Raw genomic sequence first — 13,514 nt, 5'->3', positions numbered from 1 at the left:
TCACTCTAATCATTTTATACATTTATATCACTTATAAAAAACTGCTAAACACTGTAATAGTTTTAGTTTGTATGATGCTTTTCTCTTTATTATGTCATTGTAAACTATGTCTTTTGGATTTTGACATTTGCAAGTACAAAACAGGCAATTTAGAAATGTCCTTCTTGATCCATAAATATAACAAACCAACAAAGCACACAGTTTGAATGCAGATATATATGAAATTATGTTAAAATACAATGATAGCACAAGTGACAAAATAATTAGCCACTTTAAAATGCTAATCAAAAAGTATAATTGGAAGTTAGATTACAATTAATTATCAACTGGTAAAAAAAAAAGTCTTTAACATGCATTAACAGGAAGCAGAAATAACTTCTCCTATAGTGTAGTGTTTCAGTGTGATCTCAATGCATAAACAGCTTTTGAAAGGTTTTCTCTATCGCTCCAATGATTGCTATAAAAGTTAAACTTAAGTACAGACATGTGTAACTTTTGATGGCAGTGAACTTTTTTGTTTTCCTGAATTGACAGACGATGGCAGACACACTTTGCTTTGTTACTGAAATGGATAACATGATGAGTGTGGGGGTGGAGGAGTCAGTCGCTCTATAAGCTGATGTTCCTGCGGGCATCTTTTAAGAAGCTGTCTAAACTGTCTTCTTCAAGGCTGTAGCCGAGCCACAGAAGGACTTTGCTGTCTTGTATTTGACAGTACATGTAATGGTTGTTACTTCACCAATAGCACATACATTTTGGAACTCAAACTATTTTGGTGTTAAATGGAGCAAGCGTTGGCTTACAGGGGTGTTGATATAGATTATACATGTATCTCAACGAATGAGAGGGTGTGCATCACACATGTATTGACACTCCATAACTTTTTTTTACTTAGGTTTATATTTTTTTATATTTTGCATGTTTGTGCGCTAGTGAATATCTTTGTGTGTGTAACAAACCGAGTACAAGTGCACCTGCCTATTTAGATGCATATTGTCATCTATGCGCCCATAAAAAAAACTGGAAAATCCTGCGCCATTGACTTAAGACCAGGTTTTTGTTGGTTAATTAAGCAGTTTCTCTCCACTGCCTCAAGATAGCAATCCACCTTCAATGGTCCTGACTGCATCAAGAATTTTTGCTCTATAAAAAAAAGTGGGTGCTGGATGAGAAAATGACAACTGCGTCAGTCTAAAATTAGCATAGATTAACATGTTGCACCAGGCACTGCCTAGCCAGGCCAAGATTGTCCAGATTACATCATTATATCATCAGTTATTTATTTTTAGAAATCTCCCTATTTTATACAGATATTTTCAGAATTTTATAAGCACTCTCCATGACAAATAAAGTGTCCTATATACATAAAAAAATAATAATCTGTGGAGTCCCCCTAAAAGCGAACAACATAATTTAAAGATGTCTTGAATTGTGTAAGTTCTATTGTACTTGTTCTGTGAGTCCACCATTTCAAGAAACTGATGGGAAAAAAAAAAGTTCTCCACTGCAGGATGTAATGAAAGACTGATGGTCTGACACACACCATCCGTCATCTAAAGCAATACTCTACTTTGATGTTCATATAGATATGTTTTGCAAGTTTCGAAAAGTACAGGTCATGTAAAAATGAAAAAAAAAATAAAAAAAATACTTTCCTTTGAAATGTACGTGAAAGAAGAGTGCAGCAGTCCCGTTATCTGCTTCACCACTGTGATATTCAGGTAAAATAAAAGGATATCTTAATGGAGAGACAGGAGCCTGAGATATTCTGAGATATTCTGCTGCACTGATGGAGCAGACAGACAAGACCAAGCACTCATACACACTCCTTAAATCCATGACTCCTTAAATCCATTATAGCTATAGACTTCAAAGCTGATATTGCTTTTTTTTTTCAGCATTCCCTGAAAATGGAGAGGTTTGCTCCATGTTTGCTAAGCAAATTTAATACCTCGTGTAATGTGCACTGCTCCCTTCACTGCTAGCCCTAAGTGCAAATACCTCTCAATATTTTTCTTAATTTAGTCCAACTGAAAATTGTGTCTGTGTTTCTCCTCTTACTTGTGATTATGTTTGAGACAAATTGTCACGCCCTTACACGTCTTTCTCTTTTGTTTTTCAGGTGGGATTTTCGAACAAACAGACGGACCTGTTTCACTCGTTAGTGCCGAGGAGCTTGCCTTTAAATTTGCTGTCAATAATATTAACCGAAACAGGACTTTGTTGCCAAACACTACATTAACATATGACATACAGAGGATTAATATCTATGACAGCTTTGAGGCATCAAGAAAAGGTGAGTGACTTTTCTGTATTTATTCAAGGATTTTGATTACACTGTATAATGGCAAGAATTTGGTTGGTCAAATAAAAAACACAATATTTAGCTTAAAAATTAAAATCCTAGAGGTCTAGAAAATAATTTCAAATGTGAAAAGGTTTAATTTGCATACTTATCAAGCTCTTCTCTCTTCCTTCCAGCTTGTGACCAGCTGTCTTTAGGTGTGGTTGCAATATTTGGGCCCTCACACAGCTCATCGTCAAATGCTGTGCAGTCCATCTGCAATGCACTGGAAGTGCCGCACATCCAGGTGCGGTGGAAACATCACCCTATGGACAACAGAGACAGCTTTTATGCCAATTTGTACCCGGATTACTCATCATTGAGCTATGCTATCCTGGACCTGGTGCAGTTCCTCAAATGGAAAACAGCCACTGTTGTCTATGACGATAGCACAGGTGAACAGACGAGTATACCACTTACATGCAGTTACTGTACTCTCACAAACACAATAAAAAAAAAAAAACATATTAAGGAAAGCCACGCCGACATTTGTGCTGTTTCATGTCTCAACAGGTCTCATAAGATTACAGGAGCTGATAATGGCCCCTTCCAGGTACAACATCCGACTAAAGATCCGCCAGCTACCTCTCGACACCCAGGATACGAGGCCTCTTCTCAAAGAAATGAAGAGAAGTCGGGAGTTCCGCATCATCTTTGACTGCAGTCACCACATGGCTGCACAGGTTCTGAAACAGGTTAGTGACAGGCCTTTAGAGACGCTCTTGTCAGATCTTAGAATAGCCAAACAAATGAAAGCATGTGGTCCAAAATTTGGTGCTGCTGTCTCCGATACCAGTTAATTCTTATTAGATTTGCTACGATTGCAAATGTGAAGGCTTTGATTTGTTCTTGCCTGGGTGGGAGGAAAACAGCAGCAGAAGAGGTTTCACTAACAATCACATAGCAGTGAAATTTGGGGGTCATGAATTACACGGATTTCCAATTTTGTCATCTGCCGTCAACAAAACACCTTCAAAGTGAGAGAATTAGTGTCTAGCATGAGATTTAAAATCCAAATTTGGCCAATTGATAATCCTTCCTTTGTGCACGATATCATTTTATGAGTGTTTTTGTTTAGTTTTTTTTAGCAGAGACTATCATTGTGTTCTTCTTTGTTTGTTTGCCAGATAGATATTTACAAAGATAATAGAAAGCTGTGAATTCTTCTTGTGTATTTTTTTTTTTTTTATCTTTAAAATGAAAAACGTACGTACACGTTCTGATTCTGTTTGCAACTCTGTTAACTACCAAAGCAAGAACAAGATCCAACATGTGTTTTGATATAAAAGATCGTCAGTCAACAAAGAGCTGTCAGTGTGATGTACTGAGTAGAGAGTGTGTAGGTGGTCTGATGCTCTGTAGATGTCAGGAACAGACTGGTGGATCCCCCCTCTATTCAATTTGCTGTCAGTTTCCGTTAACATGTTTACCAAATGCATCATCTCTTCCAAAGTTATTTAAATAACTCAGTCCTCCCTCGTTATTAGGATCTGTGGTGACATATAGTCGCTCCTGGCCAGTCTGCACATCTCGCGCCAAGAAATCAGTGTCCTCTTGAGGCAAGAAGTGAGAGGAGGTTTTGAAGCAAACTTGCGACAGGCAGCTCTCCTCGAAGACTGTACCGACTACGGCTTTTATAAATAAATAGGAAAAAAGAAATGAACGTTGTGCACCATTCGTCAATGACTTATTTTCATGCACCATTGATCAATTAATATAGAGTCCCAAATGTGCTGCTCAGTTCTGTACAGTAAGAAAAGGTAGTAATTGAAATGCTGTTTTGTTCTGACACGCATTTTGCTTTGCTGTTCGAATAAATCAACTTGTTAGTGAGGATTTAATTTATTTAAAAAAAAAGAATACATTAGACAGGCAGTGCAATGGTTAGCATTGTTGCCCCATAGGGAAAAGGTTCGGGGTTCGAATCCGGGCCTGGGCCTTTCTGTGCAGAGTTTGCATGTTATCCCTGTGTCTGCATGGGTTCTCTCCGGGTACTCCGGTTTCCTCCCATCGTCTGAAAATATCAGGTTAATTGGTGGTTCTACAAATTGCCCCTAGGTGTGAATGAGAGCGTGAATGGTCTTTGTTTCCGTCTGTGTATAAGTGTTGGTCCTGTGATGGACTGGCGACCTGTCCAGGGTGTACCCTGCCTTTGTATTTTAAAAGAAGGACTATCTTTCTTTCATTGCCATGTGTTTTTCCTCAAATTTGACTGTGCAATTGGTGGGAACAGGGCAGATGGTGGTTTACAAGAAAAAAAAAAAAAAAAGGTTATAAAGAATAGAAAAGCTTACAGAATTAGGTTGTATCATGTAAATTCATATCGTCCAGCAGTGAAAAAGTTACATATATTAATGAAAACTCCTGCTTACGAAACAAAACATGAGACAAAGTTTGAATGCCATGTATTTTGTTTGATGTCTATACACACGGGAGTGAATTTGCCTCCACATAAGCATAACATCTTATTTACATAACCTTAGCTTTTTTTTCACGACAGATGGCACAATTAAATGGGAAGCACAGCTGCCATGGGAATGCGGTGCCTTTGAATGTAGATGGAGTGAAACAAGTGGCAGTGATGGAGTGTTCGTATATGAAGCAAAGATTACCAAGCTCTTTTTATTGAAGGTTCTCTTCTCGGCCGGGAAAGTGCCGCGAGCCATTCCAAACCATCTAAATGCATAGAAAGGCATCAAATACTGTTGCTACTCTGTAATTCTGTAGACCACATACGGTGCCCAAATCCTCGCAAGTGATAGCCGAATTTTGCCCACAAAATGAACAGTATGCTAGTCAATATGCTGATTAAAACGTGGCTATTTTTCCCCTTACTGATGAAAGTCCCTTTGTGCATCTCTTTAGTGCTGTTTGTTCTGACTATACAGTTGATTCTAAAATACCCTGACAAAATGACCATTTTATGTACACTGTCGCTATTCATTCACACCTTTTCTTCCCCATCTTCTGTGTCCTATCTCTCCAGGCCCAGACCATGGGGATGATGACAGAGTATTACCACTATATCTTCACCACTCTGGTAATGTACTATGCTTGTTAATGCAAATAGACTCTTGTTTGTTCTCATCTCCCCACTGCTTGAGTTTTTGATGAATAGTGGCTAATTGCCAATGGAGTTTGGATCCAGTCCATAACATCAATTTTGTTTGACAAGCCGAAGGCATAATGGAGTCTTCAGCTTGCTGTAGTAAACACTCTGCTTTATAGTAAAGTTAACAGAAGTAGAAGAGGTGGCGTAAAAAAAAGAAAAAAAAAAGATTAAGATTTAACAGTGAATGTAACTTCTGAGTTAGAAAAAATACATTTAAATTGCTCTCCTATATAATTATGAATAAACAAAAATGTTGGTGTTAGATCCAAACAAATGTGGTAAAATATCACCACAGTAACACAGACAAACAAATCGATCCAGGCAGCGGTAGCAACTGTTGTGTTCAGCAAGGTAAAATTATAGTTTTTGTCAAAGGAGTCTGGTGGCACAGAATGATATGATGGTGCACTTCCCGACCGGAAAGTGCTGTGTGATGGCAAGGTAAAGCAGCGGAATAATTCTAAATACAGTATACACTTAAACTGATATTGATTTTTTTTTTAGGTGTGCCTTTTGGTAGAATATGTGTTGTTGCTGACCCCATATTCAGCAGTACATTGCTTAGTTTCTGTGCCAGTACAGCTGCCTGCTTCTCCAAACTGGGCAAGCACTGTCCCTCATCTACTGCAAGTAATACACTTACTATTGAAAAGTACCTTATACAACTCCACTGCAAAATAAACCAGCTATTCCTGTTAAATACGTGATCTTAACCTTGTATCACTCAGTTCGATGACAGGGCTTTCAAACAGGCAGACTACAAACAGCTATTTGAATTCTTGATTTTAGACTATTACGGGTTTGAGTTGGTGAACACAAGTTAAATATGTCATATTTTCAGTCGATATTTAAAAACAAAATGATTTTACGTTCAACACAATCTTTATATTGTAACCTGGAAATGTAAGTGTTTATTTCTCGGCCTTAGTGTTTCCAGCTCTCACTCTGATAAAATGATCTCGGCTGACTAATACAAGCAGACCCAGCAGGGAGCCATTTCTGCTCTCCTGGCTATCTTGTGACAAACAGACTGAATGGGAATGAATACCAGCATGTTCTGTGCTGTTCCTTTCACTCTCTGTTATTGTCTCTCATGCACACACACTCACTGTCTCTCCGGATTTGCAAGTCTGTTGTGATAATGCGATATGACATAGAGGTCCAGGCATGATGTGTGTCATCTTCCATGCTCGACAGTGTGGCAATGACATTGTTCTGCCTGTGTCATGTGTGTGAGCTTTAATATCTATTTAATATCGAAAACTCCTTTTTATTGCAAGTGGACCGGTTTATGTGTTTAAGTGTAACTGTTTCCTACCGCAAGATATTTACTGGAGAATTAACTTAAAAGCTTTTATTTGCTGTGATTTTGTGCAACAACAATATTTTTTTCATATAAAGGCAGCATATCTTTATAGAATCAGAGTGTGGTATCTATCTAAAGCAGAAATATACTGTCATATTGACAGACACACCATTAAGAAGATTATACCTGGCGGCTTGATTTCATCCAAAATGATGAATACTTGCATGGTATACATGGCAATACAATTTCCTCTCGATGGAATCCACTGATGTCTGTGTTTTATCTTCTGAGGAGAGGGAAATGCCGGCTTATTAGAGCGTGAAAAGGCAACAGCGGTGTGGTATGGGGTAATAACTTTCTTGTCCTTTTGAAATGAGTCTGTCATAGCTCCCACCTTACCACCGCTATCTCTGAGAACCTAAGGCTGAGAACGTTGTTATGTTTGCCACCATCACAACACTTGTGTACGCACTCAAAGATATATGCAGTGTGCTCTCCGGGTGAACATTTCAGTGTAATTCTATTGTAGGATTATAGAGTGTGTGTTACATACAGTGTATGTAAACACGGCAGCAATGCAAAATGTGAACTTGTAATTGGAACAAGTTGCTTTTCTGACATCCCAAAATGCCTCAATAGAAATGAGGATGTCACAAAAGATGAATTGTATTATACAAACAGTTCTGTCCCAGTTAGTTTGTATTCTTAGCTTCAAAGCTAAGAAACCTGTAACCTGATCTACTTTACAGAGTGTTTCTGAATGTCATATAGAACAATAGTGATTTATTTTGATCTCTTTTTATAAAGGAAATTACTGTACTGCACTCTAGAGAGAAAGGGAAAAAAGAGAGAGAAATATTTCAGTGACTAGCAACGACCGTTCTTTCGTAAGTGTCTTCCACGCTCTTGTTCTCCCAGCACTAACCCCACAGGGTGCTAATGAAATATCTATGTTCATCCAAATGCCTTTTTCAAGCCCCCCAGCCCACTCTGACACGACATGTGTCAACATGTGACTTCACACTTCAGCTACAATGGCTGCCCCAGAAAATACAGCGGCTCAAATTGAATTGCTTTTTGCTCAGAAGTTGCCAAGGGAATGCAAGTGTTGAATTATTAATATAATCCAACATAATTGGTGTTTCTTTTTCCTGTTATGAATTTGTTCTGAGCAACAAACATTAGAAAATTGTAAAATTAAATAACAACACCTTTGGAGATTTTTTTCACATGACTGCGATTGACAAAAATACTGTACATCACAAGCTCAAAGCTGGTGCAGTATATTTCATTATTCCAAAGAAAAACATGAGCAATGTGTCAATTCTAAAAGGATTTTCAAGCAACAACTATGTAACCAGTGCCTTTTTTTTATTTCATTTATAAACCAGATTATGCTCCTGATGTGACATTGAAAACTACTGTATTTCTCCATCTGTTTTCTTTATTTGGCCTTAACATAGTTATCTCTTTAACCATCTGCTGCGTCATTCTCTTGTTATGTGAAGAGAACAAATCCAGAATACATACGTAAAACCAAGATTCTCGGTGCTATCAGACTCAATAAAAACCCATCCTTCTTGTGTCTCAAAAGGACCTGATGGCCATTGACCTGGAGCCGTATCGCTTCTGCGGTGTCAACATGACCGGCTTTCGCATCCTCAATGTGGATAATCCTCAGGTTGCATCCATTGTGGAGAAATGGTCAATGGAAAGGCAGTTACCACCTAAACCTGACTCCGGCCTGCTGGAGGGCATCATGACGGTATGTTTTATTACTCCTTGTAATATTCAAAGTCTGTCTTCAAAATATCAACAGAGAGCAAACACATTTATGTATCAGTCTGTCTTATCCATGTGGTATGGTTTTGGCCCTTGGTAGGAAATGGTCTTAACTGTAATAGGAACCCATAACAAAAGGCTTTAACTCAGCAAATATCACTACAGTAACCTGTTCATAAGGTACAGCAAAAGCTCACTGTCTCAGCCTGTGGCTCAAGCATAAACTAAATTGCAAATACTGTATAAAGTATGTTGACAGATTTCAGGGGTTCAGCTACTGTTAGATTAAATGTTATACAAGAAAGAGACATATTTTCATTTATTTTTGAAGTGATATGACTATTGGTACCATACATAAACAACTGCTGCCCTGGAATTGTGTGCACATCTATTTCCTCATGGTTCATAAGGGCAAAAATGTAAACCATCTCAGCAAACCATGTCGGTCTAGGAGGGATCTCAGAAAGGAAAACTCAACAAGCGTTAAACCACTGAAGTACAGTTTTTTACTCTCATTATGCAACCGAGAAGCTGACCACACGCTGAGCCAAAATCCCTGAACTTGAGTGACTGTAAAAGAGAAAAATGCCTTCTGGTTTGAAAAATTCCTGCCTCTGTTCTGACAGATATTGGTGAGAATATCATCAAGTTATGATGTATGCTCTCAGCAGTGCAGGCACTACAAGCATGAGTGATATAATGGTGAAGCAACCACTCAATTAAGCTGTTTTGCACCAGTTATCCTTTGAATGCACCAGTCCCCCTAAATTTAGTTTTCTGTCTAGGTGCGTCCCTTCATAGCCATTCTTGTTCAACTGCGGAGTTTCTAATAGGTCATGCACCATTGTCTCAGTTTGTTTCCAGGAAAATGATAGTGACTTTGGCTTTCCCAAATGGCCCACACAGTCCAGACATCAACTCAGTACAGCTCCTTTGGGGGAAGGCAGAGAAAAATGTTCACAGCATGAATGTGCTACCAAAAACTCCATAGAAACTGCATTTATTTTTACCGTGTTTATCTAGTCAGTAATGTAAACAAGACAAAACAACGTTATGTATTGAATTATTAGTTTAGAAACTCACAAACTGCTCATATGTTATTTATAATTTAATCCTCTCAAAGTTTGAATTTATTTATAATTTAAATTGTTGAAGATTTATGGTTCGGTCTTTGAAGACAGTCTAAAATTTTTAAAATTAAAGATTTATTGTTTCTATGCTGTATATATTTGATCTGAGAATGTAACATCTGCACTAAATGTGACTCAAAAATCGAAAATGTAAGTTACATATGTCAAAGGAATGATATGAGTAGACAGTGTTTACATATCAGTGTAAACACTGACCTAACTGTTTACTTCTTTTTACGGCCATCAGCTGAAATAATGTTCACCCCTTATTCCAGACAGATGCAGCTCTGACCTATGATGCAGTCCACATTGTATCCGTCTCATACCAGCACGCTCCACAGATGACGGTGAACTCACTACAGTGCCACCGCCACAAACCATGGAGATTCGGAGGGCGCTTCATGAGTTTCATCAAAGAGGTGATGGGGCACCTTTGGCCTACTGCTATTTCATTTAAGAGTTATTTATTTTGGAAGATACTGATCGAGTAGTGAACGAGACAAAAGGAGTGGAGTGAGGGCCATGTAGTCATTTAAAACTTAGATATTTACTCACCAAATCAATCATATCCACATACACAGTGAACCAATCCTTGATAGACACATCAAAGCAGTGTTGTTGTCAGCTTTATAAATTCCCTGTATTTGTAACCTATTTTTCAGAAAGCATGTACTGTAACCTTTTGAAAGCACAACTTGTGTAATCGACTCTTATTTCATCTAACATGAGAGTCTGACACTGCCTCAGAATACAAAAACAAGCCTGAGCAAAATGGCAGATTAAGCGTGAGCAGAGATGCTGCTATTTGTATCTTGATTCGTTCAAACAACAAAAACATTTGTATTTGTCTTGGGTGTGGTTTAGAAAATGTTAAAAATGGCATTTGTTTTTTTTCTCACATATAATCACTCCTATTACTGCAAAATTAAATCATTAACCTCCTGGGTCCTCATTGTTTTACATACATCTCTAACAAGGATCCCTAAAACGTAGGAACAAGGAGGAGCTAAACTCCAATCCTCAGCTGCTTTTCTTTAGCAAATTGAATGACAACTTCTCACCATCCTTGGCTTCCTCCAAAGCTTTCCTTTCTTTTCAGGCTGACCACCACTGCTGGTGTTTTACATGCCTCAGTGCAAAGCCTCCTGTCAGCATTTGTGACCAGCTTCACGCCTTCTTTTTTTGGATAGTTTGTGCCTATTGTCAAGTGGGTATCTCTCTTGAGCTTCACTGTGATGACAGCGAGAGAGAGTGTCTCTGTAGATCGCCGGATCCCTACTCACCCATTCTTAACATGACAGCCTGCTTCTCAATCATGATGCCACAATCCATCTATGCAACATCACCCTTACTGTCATGCTAAAGTGTGAAATGATACAACACTGAAGCACCAGGTCCAAAGTCAGAGTAGGCTGCCATTGTGGCTGAGCCAGCCTCTTTCAAATGTCATCAAAATAATAATGCCTTTGTCATATTGTGCCACTGCCGAGCCAGCACTTTGCCTCACATATATGACCTCTGACACGTACCATTAAACTAAGTATACAAAGTGGGAAGAGTAGATGTGGGTGCAACCTGTTATGTGGTCTATCCACTTGAATATGGAAAATGCAGGGTGAATCCCAAATACATGGCATCAGTGGCCAGTCCTCTTCTAGTCTTAAGTACCAGGATATGGGGAGCTAAGTACAGGATAATCGATGACTTGACTTTCAGCGTAGCTCAGTGCTAAACAGGGGCAGAATCAGGCCTCAAAAAGTAAATAAGTATAAACTTTGTTGTTTGGACTATTGTGTTGTTTTAAAAGAAAGTGTTAGTGCACAGGAGGTTTTAAATGGCAATAGCGTGTGTCTTCTCCAAGGGTTTCCTTCATCAGCAGACAGCATCCTTGAGAGAGCAAAGCCTGATCTTTCTTTATGACATGAGGCTCGTTTTCTCCACAGGTATTCACATACAGTGTATTGTCCAAATCCTCAGCTCACTTCAATGAATAGGAAGTGAAATACCAATTTTGTTCTGCTTGCAAAGATAGGTAGGGAAGGTGGATAGAAACCCCTGCTTAGGAGCAAAGATGACAGTATGTGTGCTCATGTGTTCAATACTTTCCTCTGTCCTGTGCATTGCACTCAAAGGGACCTGTCAGGATTGAAAACAGGTAGTTGTGCTTTCACACTGCAAGACCAGTGATGCGTTTGCCCACCATATGTTGTGTCTTCTGCTAAAGCAGTCTCTCTCATCCACACTGAGCTGACTCATGGCATTGTCACATAATGGGTTTAGTTCATGCATTGTCACTTAAGGCGACAGTGGCCTGTTGGATAACCTGGTGGATGGAGCTGGAGAAATCCATTGCTACAGAACAACTGTTATTACAACTTTGGGTTTGTGAAAAAATGTTGGCCCCTCTGAAAAAAAAACATTCCTACTCTTCTTTGAGTTTTAGAATTGTGCATTCATTTTCTAAACGTGTGATTTGGCAAACTGAAGGGTGAAGCACATCAAGGCCTCAGCTCTGCAATGTAACCACCCATTTATAACGATGTTTCAATGAAAATGTTAATACTGCATCATTAATGTGGGTGCTACGTTTTCATTGATTATCAGTGTGGATAGAAGCAAATGGTTTCACTTTGGTTGAGAAACTGCAAATTTCCCAGAAATGATTGTGTAAAGTGCACTGTAAAATCTTATGTCAGAATATTTTTCAACTACACATCACCAACTGGCACAAGAACCATGAATATTATTGTTTGTGTCAGATGTGGAAACAATTCTGCTTGTCTGCCAAATGTGCAAACTCTGTATTGCAAAGGTTTACATCATTACAATGCATAACAAACAATGTCTGGGTCTGTGGTAGTTAGGTTAAAAAAAAAAAAAAGTAGTTTTCTTAGCTGTAATGAAAAGATATACCTCCGGCTGGTGTATTGGAAATGTGTTGCGATCACGACTAAAATAAAGGAAAAACGACGCGGTTGTTCTTATACAAACATACTGCAGCGTTTGGTTAGAAAAACACTAACTCATGCCTGATTTACGCTTGCTTCAAGACAGGAGTGTGACATGTTTTGAAGGTCGAATTGGCCCTTCGGATGTGATATGGCTGAGGCATTTATGTCACTCTCTGAATTAGAGCTGTTTGAACATGCCACCCACCTCGATGGCAATAGGCCAGAGGGAATGAGGTATGAGAGGGTCTGAAAAAGGAGAGTACCACAAATTTCTCCTTGAAGCTTCGATCTTCTCACAACAAGTTCTGGCAAGTCACAGAGTAGACAGGCAGCTCGAGCCTCTAGGGTTGTCACAGTGTGGATTTTAAATATCAGAAAAGTGCTGCAGCTCAACACATGAGGATTGATCACTCTATTGTACCAAGACCTATTAAAGATCCAGTGCTTGTATCACAGACTGGGACTTAATGAAAGTGACACCGATAGCCTGTTAAGAATCAGTTTTTGCAGGCAAAAGAGTAAATAAATGAGATAAAATAAATCACAGCATTTTTTTTATTTTGTATTATTCCCCTGCAGTAAAAATGCAAACGATGAAACTAAAAGAGACGAGGACAATGACAATCAGTAAAGTTAGTGGCATCAGTTCTGAAAAATGGTGAGAAGTGTGAAAATAACAGGTATGAAGCACGGGCTGGCATGTGCCTGCTTGTGCACGTCTGTGAGGTGGTGGCTATCAGGGAATCGTAATAGGGGGCAGTTATATGTTTTTCTTCCTCATGGGGAATCAAGCAAAAGGAGATGGTTGTTAATTAACTCCATAGTCTGGAGGGAAAATGCGTTGGAGGCGTTGAGATGTAAAATGTAATTAAAAAAGGAAATTTAGCCT

At 38.8% G+C, this 13,514-nt stretch overlaps 1 protein-coding gene across 1 annotated transcript in view; it reads left to right on the top strand.

Annotated features, from left to right (window-relative positions):
* Positions 1–13,514, top strand: part of grik3 (glutamate ionotropic receptor kainate type subunit 3) — an 86,408-nt gene that overhangs the window by 46,667 nt on the left and 26,227 nt on the right. Inside the window, exons 2-7 of the mRNA XM_069703836.1 lie at positions 2,123–2,296; positions 2,482–2,739; positions 2,858–3,039; positions 5,331–5,384; positions 8,357–8,527; positions 9,950–10,093. Of these exons, the coding sequence (XP_069559937.1) occupies positions 2,123–2,296; positions 2,482–2,739; positions 2,858–3,039; positions 5,331–5,384; positions 8,357–8,527; positions 9,950–10,093 (983 nt within the window). The remainder of the gene's footprint in view (positions 1–2,122; positions 2,297–2,481; positions 2,740–2,857; positions 3,040–5,330; positions 5,385–8,356; positions 8,528–9,949; positions 10,094–13,514) is intronic.

This window comes from Brachyistius frenatus, unplaced genomic scaffold, assembly GCF_029030835.1.
Source record: "Brachyistius frenatus isolate BFR_SWC_R1_liver_20210118 unplaced genomic scaffold, ASM2903083v1 Contig_48, whole genome shotgun sequence".
Taxonomy (NCBI): domain Eukaryota; kingdom Metazoa; phylum Chordata; class Actinopteri; family Embiotocidae; genus Brachyistius; species Brachyistius frenatus.
This window is presented reverse-complemented; position numbering and strand designations above follow the sequence as displayed.